Source organism: Staurois parvus, unplaced genomic scaffold (genome assembly GCF_062004578.1).
Source record: "Staurois parvus isolate SC_StPar_1 unplaced genomic scaffold, SC_StPar_1.0 ptg000418l, whole genome shotgun sequence".
Lineage (NCBI taxonomy): Eukaryota > Metazoa > Chordata > Amphibia > Anura > Ranidae > Staurois > Staurois parvus.
In genome coordinates this window covers 452,964-467,522 of record NW_028318214.1, presented here as the reverse complement: position 1 = coordinate 467,522, position 14,559 = coordinate 452,964, and the positions used below count along the sequence as shown (strand labels likewise).

Sequence of the window (14,559 nt, the reverse complement as noted above, 5' to 3'; positions counted from 1 at the left end):
TCTGCATGCATATACATATGTTACCTGCTATAAAAAGCTCACGTGACTTGCTTTTATCCTCAGACTTTAAGAGCCGCCATCAATTAATTACAATCTGTGATTCCACTATAGATGCAGCTGTTACCTGCCAACTACCTGTGGATGCTGGGTTATGCGATAATAATGTCTTGCGCTACTACTACGACAGCACTGAAAATAAGTGCCTCATCTTTCAATATCATGGCTGCTTTGGAAATGCCAATAATTTCATTAATAAACTGGAATGTGAGAAGAAATGTCTAATACCAGAGACACCAGACCTTTCTGATTATGGGTAAGTATGGACAGTAATGATAGGGATTTCATAGAATGTAGAAACTGCATGCCAAGATGGTAGAGAAGAGGAAACTGGATCAGATTTTTGCAGATATACAGTATATATATTTTTTACAACACAGATTGGCATATTAAAGGGAACCCATCACCGTGGCAATCTGGCATTCAATACTCTAGCTCTTTTACCCCGATTCTGGCTAGTGAACTGTTGACTTGGAACAAGTATGAGGACAGTGAAGTGTCCAGACTCCTGATCTGCATGACTCAAAGCAGTAGTTTTTTGCTTAATGAAGTCAAGGAAAGGATGACCACTTGGAACATGTTCCTTTATAGCAGGGGTCTTCAAACTTCCTAAACAAAGGGACAGTTTATTGTCCTCAAGACTTTAAGGGGGCTGGACTGTGGCCAGTGGGAGTAGAAATTCCCATTCGGAATAAATAATGCCCTATCTTTGGTTTTAGTGACAGGGATAGTGCAAACTGTGTTAGTATCTGTGGGAGTAATAGAGCCCCATTGTTGGCATTCAAGGGAGCAATAGAGTGCCCTATCATTGGCATTAGTGGGAGTAAAGGTGCCCCATCATTGGTGTCAGTGGGAGGAATGGTGCCCCATTATTGATGTTAGTGAGGAATAGTGATTCATCAGTGGTGTCAGTGGGAGGAATAGTGCCCCATCATTGGTATCAGTGGGAGGAATAGTGCCCCATCATTGGTATTAGTAGGAGGAATAGTGCTCCATCATTGGTGTCAGTGGGAGGAATAGTGCCCCATCATTGGTATCAGTGGGAGGAATAGTGCCCCATCATTGGTATCAGTGGGAGGAATGGTGCCCCATCATTGGTGCTAGTGAGGTGGACAGTGCTACATCAGTGGTGTTAGTGGGAGGAATAGTGCCCCATTGTTGGCATTAGCAGGAGGAGTAGTGCCCCATCATTGATATCAGTGGAAGGAATAGTGCCCCATCATTGGTGTCAGTGGGATGAATAGTGCCCCATCATTGGTATCAGTGGAAGGAATAGTGCCCCATCATTGGTGTCAGTGGAAGGAATAGTGCCCCATCATTGGTATCAGTGGAAGGAATAGTGCCCCATCATTGGGGTCAGTGAAAGGAATGGTACCCCCTCACTGGTGTCAATGAAAGGAATAGTGCCCCATCGTTGGTTTCAGTGGGAGGAATGGTGCCCCATCATTGGTGTCAGTGGATGGAATTGTTCCTGAACGGCAGATAAAGACAATATAAGGGCCACATCTGGTCCGTAGGCCCCAGTTTGAAGACTACTGCTTTACAGCAAGTCATCAATAACCTAACCATAAGCCATTTTGTTCACCAGAAACAGGGTCATGGACAATGGTTATCATTTCTTTGACCCAGCCTGACCTCAAAATGTGAAGATGTGCAAGCTCCATCTCTTTTATGCCCCAGTACTACCTATGCTGGAGCAACGGTGCATGTGCACTTTTGCGCAAATCTGTGTGTTACATTTAGGGCAGCCCATTCATTTCAACACATGACAATTGAACAAAAAAGCACATGGCAAGTGCATTAGACAGATGTACTGAGGTGCCTTAAGGAATAAATGGCAGTGCTGTGCACCTGCAAAAGGGTGATATTTCAGGAGTCACAACTGCGACCCAGCCCCATGCTCCATGGTGAACGTGCACCTCCCCTGTACAACTGGATAGGAGGGGTAGTAGGGGTGGTATATAGAGTAATTGATGCCCTCAATCTTCCTGCAGCTTTGCATATGCTACTCCTACCGACTCTCCTATCCAGGTCCTGCTGCCCCTAGGAACCTGTGTGCTCCATTGGTCCCCTCATCCCCTGCAGCTATACTTGCTTCCCCCCTCCTTTTTCTCACCAGCTGCTGCAGGGAATGCTGTCAGGATGGAGAGCGGGGAAGGGACTATTGTGATAAATGGCCTTTTGTGAATGGAGAGCGTGAGTGATTAGTACCGATCACTGACTCTGTCCATTAATTGCTGAAGCATAATAAACTGCGTTTACTATGCTTCAGTTTATGAATGAACAGGAATCTGTATAGAGCTGTCTCTTTCCATTTATTCTGTGATGTTGTGGCTGCAGAGATGGAAATTGAGGACTGTGTCCTAAATCTCCTTTCCCTGTCTCAAAGGTGGAACATTAGTGGTCTGTTTAGACCCCTGATATCTCACCAAAACCAGCCAATGGAGCTCCAAAAAATTTTAAAAAAATAATTAAAAAATAAAATTGTAAAAATGTAATAAATAAAATAAGGTAAAAAACAATAACAAAATAAAATAACAAAAATAATAAAAACGACTGACCCCAGTGCCAGAACTACCAGTGTTGCAAAGGTTGCATTTGCGACTGGGCCTTGGTGTTTCGCCACCGTGGAGGGCCCCAAGACGGCAGGAAGGGGGCCCATTGCAGAACATGTGAAAGGGTCTCACTGCGGGACTATAATAATGGACCCCACTTCAGGAGTAAAGGGCTCTGGGATCAGTGGGAAGAGCCCTGGGCCTGGAGGGAAAGGCCCTATATGGGGGTCAGGGGGGCCCTTCACAGCTTCTTGCACTGGGGTTCTGAAGGTTCTAGTTGCACCTCTGCACACTCTGTTTTTGTGTTGTAGGAAAAACGTGATTTTGCATACATTCTCGCAACACACAAATGTGAACCTAATTCCAGTAAAGGAGGGGAAAGGTCCTCTTTTTTGGTGGGACTTTAACGGCACAATTTCCTTGTATGATAAATTTCAACAATTCAAAAGAGATTTTTTTGTAAAAACAGTATGAAATTTTATTTTTACAATCTTCAAAAAGATAAAGCTACAATACATATTGCGGTGGTGTCATCAGAGATGTAATTGCAAATCTAATCATGGATCATGCATGGTTCGCACTTGACGCGTTTCGAGATCAACAAGAATCTCTTCTTCAGAAGTGCTCAAGAAGGCATGATGTCTATAACAAACATATATGTTAGGGATCCGGGTATGACCAGAAATGTGTGGACTGACACAGGGAAGTAGCAGGCTTCAGGAACACAGGCGTAGTCAGGGCTGGAGAGGTGGAATGGTCAGGCAGGCCGTTAGGTACTGTCAGGCACCGCCCGGCTGGATCTTTAGTACCCACAGAACGGGATTCCCCAGGGCGTGGAGTCTAAGCCCCAGTCTGCCTTTTCACCAGAGCCCCTGATGGTGGGGATGGACTTGGGGCAGGACTGAGACCAGGTCGCGGCCCCTGAGTGCACCCAACTGTGGTAGAGGGGTCCACCGAGGGTATGTACCGTGGGAAAGCCTGACGTGAAGAGGCTGGCAGATCTGGTAACAGGGACAGATCTGTGCGGGATGGATGGATCGTCTGGGTAGCGTCAGGCGTAGTCAGGAAGGCCAGGTCAGCAACGTGCGGGCAGTGAGGTACCGGAGGAGCAGGCAGAGAATAGTCAGGGTCACAAGCCGGGTTCAGTAACTCACGGGCAGCGCGGTACAGAGGATCAGGCAGAAGGATGGTCAGGCAAGCCACGGATCAAGCAGGAGAAGTCAGCAGAGGTCAGGATCAGGCAGGGTCGGCAACAAATCAGATAGTCAGCAGAACAGGAACACAGGATACCAGGTACAGGGGCTCATGGGAAACAATACACCAAGGCACTGATCACAGGCCTGGTCCTACTTAAATACACCTCCTGCAATCAGCTTCAGCTGATGGCTGACTGCAGGAGTGAGCTTCTGGTTGCTGAGAGTACCCGCTGGTCAGCCCTGGTACTGCAGCCCACACAGCAGGTGAGTCCCCCCACCAGTGCTGAGTCCATTCCTGACAATATATATATATCAATATACATGACGCAATTGTGCCAGTTAAAGTCCCAACAAAAAAGAGGACTTTCCCCCCCTTGTATTCGTTAGGGATGTTGGCACTTTGTGTATTATATCCCTTCCTCTCTCTAATTCCAGTAAAGCACACGTTCAGCTTGGGTGTCAGAAGACCATGGCCCAGCTCTGGTAGGGGGAAATATGAGTTTTGAATCCTAATACCTCCTCCTGACACCAGTTCTGGGTGTTTCTACATTCCAGGGAAACTAAAAATACAGTTTTCTGGCTAGCTTTAGAAGCTTGAGTGCCCAATTTAAGATAAAATCATCACTGATATAAATTACCGTATTTTTCGCTCCATAAGACGCACCTGACCATAAGACGCACCTAGGTTTTAGAGGAGGAAAACAAGAAAAAAAAATATTCTGAACCAATGGACTGCAGACACAGTACAGGGGATGACCAGAGACTGCGTACACAATACAGGAGATGACCAGAGACTGCGGACACAGTGCAGGAGATGACCAGAGACTGCGGACACAGTGCAGGAGATGACCAGAGACTGTAGACAGTGCAGAGCATGACCAGAGACTGCAGACAGTGCAGAGCATGACCAGAGACTGCAGACAGTGCAGGGCATGACCAGAGACTGCAGACAATGCAGGGCATGACCAGAGACTGCACACAGTGCAGGGCATGACCAGAGACTGCAGACAATGCAGGGGATGACCAGAGACTGCGTACACAATACAGGAGATGACCAGAGACTGCGGACACAGTGCAGGAGATGACCAGAGACTGCGGACACAGTGCAGGAGATGACCAGAGACTGTAGACAGTGCAGAGCATGACCAGAGACTGCAGACAGTGCAGAGCATGACCAGAGACTGCAGACAGTGCAGGGCATGACCAGAGACTGCAGACAATGCAGGGCATGACCAGAGACTGCACACAGTGCAGGGCATGACCAGAGACTGCAGACAGTGCAGGGCATGACCGGAGACTGCAGACAGTGCAGGGGGTGACCAGAGACTGCAGACAGTGCAGGGGATGACCAGAGACTGCAGACAGTGCAGGGAATGACCAGAGACTGCTGACCTTTGGGGAGGGAGGGGGAGCAGGTACCTGAATTTGACAGGTACCCGCTCCCACTTCCGCGGAGTTGTCCTTCTCTCTTCTTCCCGGGCCGGCTTCTGTGACAGCCGGGTGCCCACTGCGCATGTGCGAGGAGCTCTGCGCTTTGTGAATGGCTCGGCGCTTTCTGGGACCTGTCATGTGTCCCAGAAAACACCGGATCATTCACAAAGCGCAGCACATGCGCAGTGGGCACCCGGCTGTCAGAAGCCAGCGCAGGAAGACTGTGCAGCGCTGGAGCGAGGAACAGGTAAGGCCCTGCAGGAGAGAACAGCTGAGCGGCCGGCCCGGTATTCTGACATGGTGGCGGCAGAAATACCGGACCGGCCGCTTTATATTCGCTCCATAAGACGCACTGACATTTTCCCCCATTTTTTGGGGGAAAAAAGTGCGTCTTATGGAGCGAAAAATACGGTATACAGAATCTGAACCTTATTGCCTTTTTATTTTTTCTTTCTTTTCTCAGTGTGGATTCCGAACTGTCATTTTCAGTTTAGGAAAGACGGAGAACACGGGAGCAGAAACATGAAGTGGGAGCAGAAACATGAACTTTGTAAACTGATGTACTGTAAATGTATCATTGTTCTACAAAATATGAAAAATAAAGAAATATAAGTGAAAAAAGACATAAAATGCTAGAACAATTTAAAAAAAATGTATATTATGTTCAAAAGGCTAGGTTAGAATTTCTCAAGTATATTAGAAGCAGGGAGGGGAATCTGGGAAAAGTTGTGAGGTTTAGATACTATAGGGGATAAGGTGTAGCATCTAAAATAGACATGTTCATTCCGTTATGAAACGATTTTCAGATGGAAAGTTTATTATCGGAGATTCGGATGTATGTGAATCTCCAAATGGACATAGTAACCAATGTCAACGTATCTGAAAAAAAATTATAATAAAATTAACAAATGCATTTGTTTCATTCATTTCATTCGGATGACGTCACATGATATGATAGTAGTTCAGGCCTATGGGGAAATGACTACATTTTTTTAATTTGTATGATAATTCGGATCCGCATAAAGTTATGATTAAATTGGAGAGTGCAAAATCAGGCTCACTTCTGCATAGAAATCAATCAACTTCTAACCTCAGCTTGTTCAATGAAAGTGTTAATAAACCCACAACAGTAAAATCAGTCTGTATATGCAGGAAAGCATGCTTGTTATACTCACTGTGGAACCCAAGGGGTTACTCCTCTTCATTGTGTAAAAAAGATGTTTGATCCTGGCTTCTCTGATCATCCCCTTCTTCTACTGTCCCCAATCCATCTGTTGATAGAACAGAGCCCTGGGGGCAAGCTGAACATGCTCACTTTGGTGTGTATTGCTTTTTTACTTAGGAAAGTGCATGTGATCAGTATAGGGCAAATCAGCACTGTCCAGACAGAGGGTCAGAGGTCCTCAAGACTACTCTAACTACTGCTGAGAAAAGGTATTTAGCAGCTTATATTTACTAAAATAATTGCATTTCCATGTTGTGTGTACTGTGGGAGACCAGATATAGTGAATGCAGGGTCCGGGGAGACCAGATATAGTGAATGCAGGGTCCGGGGAGACCAGATATAGTGAATGCAGGGTCCGGGGAGACCAGATATAGTGAATGCAGGGTCCAAGGAGACCAGATATAGTGAATGCAGGGTCCGGGGAGAGCGGATATAGTGAATGCAGGGTCCGGGGAGACCAGATATAGTGAATGCAGGGTCCGGAGAGACCAGATATAGTGACTGCAGGGTCCGGGGAGACCAGATATAGTGAATGCAGGGTCCGGGGAGACCAGATATAGTGAATGCAGGGTCCAAGGAGACCAGATATAGTGAATGCAGGGTCCGGGGAGAGCGGATATAGTGAATGCAGGGTCCGGGGAGACCAGATATAGTGAATGCAGGGTCCAAGGAGACCAGATATAGTGAATGCGGGTCCGGGGAGACCGGATGTAGTGAATGCAGGGTCTGGGGAGACCAGATATAGTGAATGCAGGGTCCGGGGAGACCAGATATAGTGAATGCAGGGTCCGGGGAGACCAGATATAGTGAATACAGGGTCCGGGGAGACCAGATATAATAAATGCAGTGTCCATGGAGACCAGATATAGTGAATTCAGGGTTCGGGGAGACCAGATATAGTGAAGGCAGGGTCCGGGGAGACCGGATATAGTGAACGCAGGGTCCAAGGAGACCGGATATAGTGAATGCAGGGTCCGGGAGACCAGATATAGTGAATGCAGGGTCCGGGGAGACCAGATATAGTGAATGCGGGTCCGGGGAGACCAGATATAGTGAATGCAGGGTCCGGGGAGACCAGATATAGTGAATGCAGGGTCCGGGGAGACCAGATATAGTGAATGCAGGGTCCGGGGAGACCAGATATAGTGAATGCAGGGTCCAAGGAGACCAGATATAGTGAATGCAGGGTCCGGGGAGACCAGATATAGTGAATACAGGGTCCGGGGAGACCAGATATAATAAATGCAGTGTCCATGGAGACCAGATATAGTGAATTCAGGGTTCGGGGAGACCAGATATAGTGAAGGCAGGGTCCGGGGAGACCGGATATAGTGAACGCAGGGTCCAAGGAGACCGGATATAGTGAATGCAGGGTCCGGGAGACCAGATATAGTGACTGCAGGGTCCGGGGAGACCAGATATAGTGAATGCAGGGTCCGGGGAGACCAGATATAGTGAATGCAGGGTCCAAGGAGACCAGATATAGTGAATGCAGGGTCCGGGGAGAGCGGATATAGTGAATGCAGGGTCCGGGGAGACCAGATATAGTGAATGCAGGGTCCAAGGAGACCAGATATAGTGAATGCGGGTCCGGGGAGACCGGATGTAGTGAATGCAGGGTCTGGGGAGACCAGATATAGTGAATGCAGGGTCCGGGGAGACCAGATATAGTGAATGCAGGGTCCGGGGAGACCAGATATAGTGAATACAGGGTCCGGGGAGACCAGATATAATAAATGCAGTGTCCATGGAGACCAGATATAGTGAATTCAGGGTTCGGGGAGACCAGATATAGTGAAGGCAGGGTCCGGGGAGACCGGATATAGTGAACGCAGGGTCCAAGGAGACCGGATATAGTGAATGCAGGGTCCGGGAGACCAGATTTAGTGAATGCAGGGTCCGGGGAGACCAGATATAGTGAATGCGGGTCCGGGGAGACCAGATATAGTGAATGCAGGGTCCGGGGAGACCAGATATAGTGAATGCAGGGTCCGGGGAGAGCAGATATAGTGAATGCAGGGTCCTGGGTTTAGTAACACTTTGGCAATAAAACCTGGAAGCTGATTGGTTTCTATGCAGAAAAGAGCCTGATTTTGCACTCTCCAGGTTTAGTAAATAAACCCCACTCAGTTCAATCCCACAGTCTAATGCAATCCTTAGGTTTTCAAGATTCAGAGAGTTTGCATTAACTATTCCGTTGCGTCTGAAAATATCAAATAGGTTCAATATATGAATAATGAATCCACCCGAGATATTGAAACCGCATATTAACATATAGCAATCTATCAAAAGAACTGCAACATTTTTCGAGTCCACCCAGACCAACAGATATACAAAACAAATGATGAAGATACAAAACAAACTCTGAAAATGAATTGTTCAGCATAGCGAATATGACAAAACAAAATTCTTCAATAAATGAATGCATTCTAAACTAAACAAAACAAAAAGTTCCTAGCATGCCCATGTCTACATTTGATGTAAAATCAATATAATAGTATCTGGCATGGAGATATAAAAGACACAAATGTTTGCAGCTCTTTATTATTAATACATGAATAAACATATTTTTTTAAATGCAGGCGGTGTAAGGAACTGCATTTAACCTGGTATATGCTATATTGCCAAAAGTATTGGGATGCCTGCCTTTACACGTATACAGGGTCTATCCTGTCCAATGTGGGGGGTGCAGTAAAAAATGTCAGGAGGGCAGAGGATGTGAGGTCAGCAGGGCAGTGTATTGGAGTCAGACCAGTGTACAGGGGCCAGAAGGGCAGAGAATAGGGTCAGCAGTTTTTAGGGCAGAGTACAGAGACTGTTAGTTTGTAGGGCAGAGCACAAAGACTGTTAGTTTGTAGGGCAGAGTACAGAGACTGTTAGTTTGTAGAGCAGAGTACAGAGACTGTTAGTTTGTAGGGCAGAGTACAGTGGGTTATCAAGGCAGTGCACAGAGTTAGCAGGGCAGCGGACAGAGGTCAGCAGCGGAGTGTACAAGAGGCCAGTGTACAGGTGGTCTGTAGGGCAGGGTACAGGGGTCAGCAGGGCAGAGAATAGGGTCAGCAGTCTTTAGGGCAGAGTACAGAGGCCATTTGTTTGTAGAGCAGAGTACAGTGGGTTATCAAGGCAGTGCACGGAGTTAGCAGGGCAGCGGACAGAGGTGAGCAGCAGAGTGTACAAGAGGCCAGTGTACAGGTGGTTTGTAGGGCAGGGGACAGGGTTCAGCAGGGGAGAGACAGGGGTCAACAAAGCAGATGACAGAGGTCAGCAGGATGGAGGACAGGTGTTATCAGGGCAGAAGACAGGGATCAGCAGAGCAGGGTACAGAGGTCATCAGAGAAGAGGACTAGGTTTACTGGTGGCAGATCACTCAGTAGAGCTCCTACTCCCATCCCCACACTGCACATAGCCTGGGTACTCAGCCAATCTCTTCCTCCCCACACAGGACACAGCTCGGATTGGATTCCCTTACAGACATAGCCTTGATCTGCAGTTTGTTGCTGGCTACCGCAGCGGTGCTGCCATTCAGATATGGGAATTTCACGGGTCAGAACTGCAACATAGCAGCCAGCTATACACTATGCAGACTGAGGCTGTGTCTGTGAGGCTCCATGCACACGGGGGGGGGGGGCATTTTAATAACGCTGGTAACCTTAGCTGTGTTAGGTCACATTAAAAATGTGAGTTCTTCAGCGTTTTTTTTAGTATTTTTGTATTAGCGTTTAGCGGCGTTTTTTTGACCCCCCCACAAAAATCTTTTTTTTAGTAAAAAAAGTCCAAAAACACTGCTTTGCCTTGCTTTACTGCATTTTTCAGCATTAGAGCATTTTTACAGCTAAAAAACTCCTCTAGAAACCCACTAGTTCTGGGTTTTTTTCCAGCCAAAAAAATGTCCTTGCCAAAAAATGTTGATTCCAGTCTATGTGTGCATGGGCACATAGGATAACATGCTGGGGGGTTTACTGGCTGTAGAAAAAAACGTTAAAAGAAAACAACAGCCGCTGTAAAAACGTCCAGTGTGCATGAGGATTTTGTGATCCGGTCTAAGCTATGTACTGTGTGGGGAGGAGATCTGTTGAGTGTCCTGTGTGTAGTGCAGGCAATGCTAGGACAAGCATATCCCTAACATCCGGGAGGGCAGACCATTTGGGAGGGGTGGTGAGGGTAGTGCAGGAAGGCCTAGACAGATGGTGGTAGTAGGGGATTCTATGATCAGAAGGACTGATAGAATAATTTTTCGCCAGGATGGCCTCAACCAAATGGTTTACTGTCTCCCTGGTGCCAGGGTTGATAAATTACTGGGAGGGGCTGGGCATGACCCAGCTGTCTTGGTTCATGTTGGAACCAATGACAGAATACATGGAAGGTGGAGGCTCCTTAAGAATCAATTTAAAGAACTAGGCTGCAAGTTGAAGGGAAGGACCTCCAAGGTGATATTCTCTGAATTATTACCTGTGCCTAGCGCAACTCAGGAGAGACGGGGAGATTAGAGAACTCAATGCATGGCTGAAGATCTGGTGTAAGAGGGAAGGATTTGGGTTTCTAGAGCACTGGGCTGCATTTTCATTGGGGTGCAGCCTATATGCTAGAGATGGTTTGCACCTAAATGGAAGGGGGTCTGCTGTGCTGGGGGAGAGGTTTATGGGAAGGCTGGAGGAGTATTTAAACTATGATCGATGGGGTAGGGAGAATTAGATTATAATGTGGCAGACGGATCAGATAGGGTTCAGTACTTATAGGTGGGTGAAATGGGGAAAGATGGGGGGAAGGCTATGGCAGATGATAAGAAGTTCCCATGTTGCAAACAACCAGTGGAATTGGTACCATTTGTACAAAAATAAAAAATATGCAAAATACATGTAAACAAGGTGTCAATCAATTAAAGTGTTTGTTCACCAATGCCAGAAGTCTGCCAAGCAAAATAGGTGAGTTGGAAGCTTTGTTGCATGAAGAGAGCTATGATTTAATTGGTATTGCAGAATGTTGGCTTCATTCTTCACATGACTGGGCCATTAATATTCCTGGCTATGTTCTCTTTCGGAGAGACAGAGTAAATAGGAAAGGTGGTGGTGTATGTCTCTATGTGAGAAGAGCGAGTGTGAAAGAGGACCTAGTTGATGGAGAGTATGATGAGGCTGAAGTATTATGGGTGGAACTGCACATGGGGGTGCGTACTACAAAGGTAATCACTGAAGTTTGTTATAAGCCTCCCAGTGTTAATGAGGAGGTGGAAACTCAGCTCCTTGCACAGATCGAAAGGACTGCAAGGGCTGGGACAGTGATAATAATGTGGGATTTTAACTACCCGGAAACTGACTGGAGTAATGGCACTGCAGAAACAGTTAAAGGGCAAAAAATTTTAAACCTACTACAGGACAATTTTATGGTACAGTTCATAGAAGCCCTTACTAGGAATGATGCTCTGCTGGACCTGGTAATCTCAAACCATGCAGAGCTTATTACATATGTCCATATAAAAGAACATCTGGGTAACAGTGACCATAACATGATTTCATTTATTGTTAGCTGTAAACAGCAAGCACATACGGGAAAAATAAAAACGCTCAATTTCAAGAGAGCTAAATTTCCAAGGCTGAAATCTGCTCTCCAAGACTTAGACTGGGAGGGAATATTGGCATTGATGAACACAACACAGAAATGGGAGTTCTTCAAAAAGACTGTATGTGAACACACTGCAAAATATATTCCCATGAGCAACAAGTTTAAAAGGCTAAAAATCAAACCTATGTGGCTTACGGCCAAAGTTAAAAAAGCTATAGATAATTAGAAAAGAGCTTTTATTCAATATAAAAATGAAGGAACACTATCATGCACTTATCTAATAAAGACCATGAAGAATTCAATCACCAGGTTTATTAATTTTATTTTTTATATATAATATTCAGGTTTATACAATATTAGAGCGCGGCACCCTAATACTATAATCACTATCATTGTTTAAACATTACAAAGAATATAACAGAATATGCAAAATTGAAATAAAGGCCGCAAATAATGAAAATGAACGACAGATTGCAAAAAGATAGCAGAACAAACCCCCAAAAATTCTTCAAATATATTAATAGTAAAAAGGTCCGGTCTGAGCATGTAGGCCCTTTACGAAATAATCTAGAGTGGGTGACTGGGGACAAAGAGAAGGCAAATTTATTAAATACCTTCTTCAGCTCTGTGTATACAAAGGAGCATGGGGGAGCTCTTGTCCATTATGGGCATTGTATTGACACAGCTCCAGATGATCCACATTGGCTCGCAATTGATATGATCCAAAAATATTTAGACAGAATAAAAGGTGAATAAAGCACCTGGACCAGATGGCATACACCCACGGGTCCTTAAAGAATTGAGCTCTGTCATTTCAAAGCCATTGTTTCTAATTTTTAGGGACTCTTTAATGACTGCAATAGTACCACTGGATTGGCGTAAGGCCAATGTGGTCCCAATATTTAAAAAGGGGTCAAAATCTTTACCAAGTAATTATAGACCTGTTAGTTTAACTTCTATAGTTGGGAAGATACTGGAGAGTTTAATAAAAGACCACATAGATGAGTTCTTGCTGGAAAAAATATTTTAAGCAGCAGACAGCATGGATTCATGAAAGACAGAAGTTGTCAAACAAATCTTATTTCTTTACATGAGGGGGTGAGCAAAACCTTGGACAAAGGGGTGGCGGTGGACGTGGTATACTTAGACAGAGGGGTGGACGTGGTATACTTGGACACACGGGTGGCGGTGGATGTGGTATACTTGGACAGAGGGGTGGCGGTGGACGTGGTATACTTGGACAGAGGGGTGGCGATGGACGTGGTATACTTGGACAGAGGGGTGGCGGTGGACGTGGTATACTTGGACAGAAGGGTGGCAGTGGACGTGGTATACTTGGACAGAGGGGTGGCGGTGGACGTGGTATACTTGGACAGAGGGGTGGCAGTGGACGTGGTATACTTGGATTTTGCAAAAGCGTTTGACACAGCTCCCCACACACGGCTAATGTGTAAGGTAAAGTCTACAGGCTTAGAAAAATCTGTATGTAAATGGATAGAAAACTGGCTAAAAGATGGTATTCAAAGAGTAGTGGTTAATGATTCATACGCTGAATGGTCTGGGGTCATCAGGGGTGTACCCCAAGGTTCAGTGTTGGGACCCTTACTTTTTAATATATCTATAAATAATATAGGGTCTGAGATTATAAATCCCATTTCAGTCTTTGCAGATGACACCAAGCTGTGCCGTGGAATAACGTCCTTACAGGATGTCTCCAATTTACAAGCCGACCTCTATGCACTGTTTAATTGGGCAACTATGTGGCAAATGAGGTTTAATGTTGATAAATGTAAGGTTCTGCACTTGGGGGCTAAGAATATGCATGCATCATACATACTAGGGGGGGTACAACTGGGGGAATTAATGGTGGAGAAGGATCTGGGGGTTCTGGTAGATCACAAGCTTAATAATGGCATGCAATGCCAAGCTGCGGCTTCTAAAGCAAGCAAAATCCTCTCTTGTATTAAAAGAGGTATAGACTCCAGAGAGAGAGATATCATTTCCCCCGATACAAATCATTAGTAAGACCTCATCTGGAATATGCAGTTCAGCTTTGGTCTCCAATTCACAAAAAAAACATTGGGGAACTGGAGAAAGTACAGAGAAGGGCAACCAAACTGATAGGAGGCATGGAGGAGCTCAGCTATGAGGAAAGATTAGAGGAACTGAAAGTATTCTCTCTTGAGAAGAGGAGATTAAGGGGGGGATATGATCACCATGTATAATACATAAGGGGGATATGATCACCATGTATAATACATAAGGGGGATATGATCACCATGTATAATACATAAGGGGGGATATGATCTCCATGTATAATACATAAGGGGGATATGATCTCCATGTATAATACATAAGGGGGGATATGATCACCATGTATAATACATAAGGGGGGATATGATCACCATGTATAATACATAAGGGGGGATATGATCTCCATGTATAATACATAAGGGGGATATGATCACCATGTATAAAACATAAGGGGGATATGATCTCCATGTATAATACATAAGGGGGATATGATCACCATGTA

The 14,559-nt window shown here is 45.6% G+C and overlaps 1 protein-coding gene across 1 annotated transcript in view; it reads left to right on the top strand.

The window, feature by feature from the left end:
* Positions 1-6,152, top strand: part of LOC149454735 (kunitz-type serine protease inhibitor bitisilin-3-like) — a 33,131-nt gene extending 26,979 nt beyond the window's left edge. The window contains exons 4-5 of the mRNA XM_089687127.1: positions 112-313; positions 5,703-6,152. Of these exons, the coding sequence (XP_089543253.1) occupies positions 112-313; positions 5,703-5,733 (233 nt within the window). The 3' untranslated portion in view covers positions 5,734-6,152. The remainder of the gene's footprint in view (positions 1-111; positions 314-5,702) is intronic.
* The last annotated feature ends 8,407 nt before the right edge of the window (positions 6,153-14,559 follow it).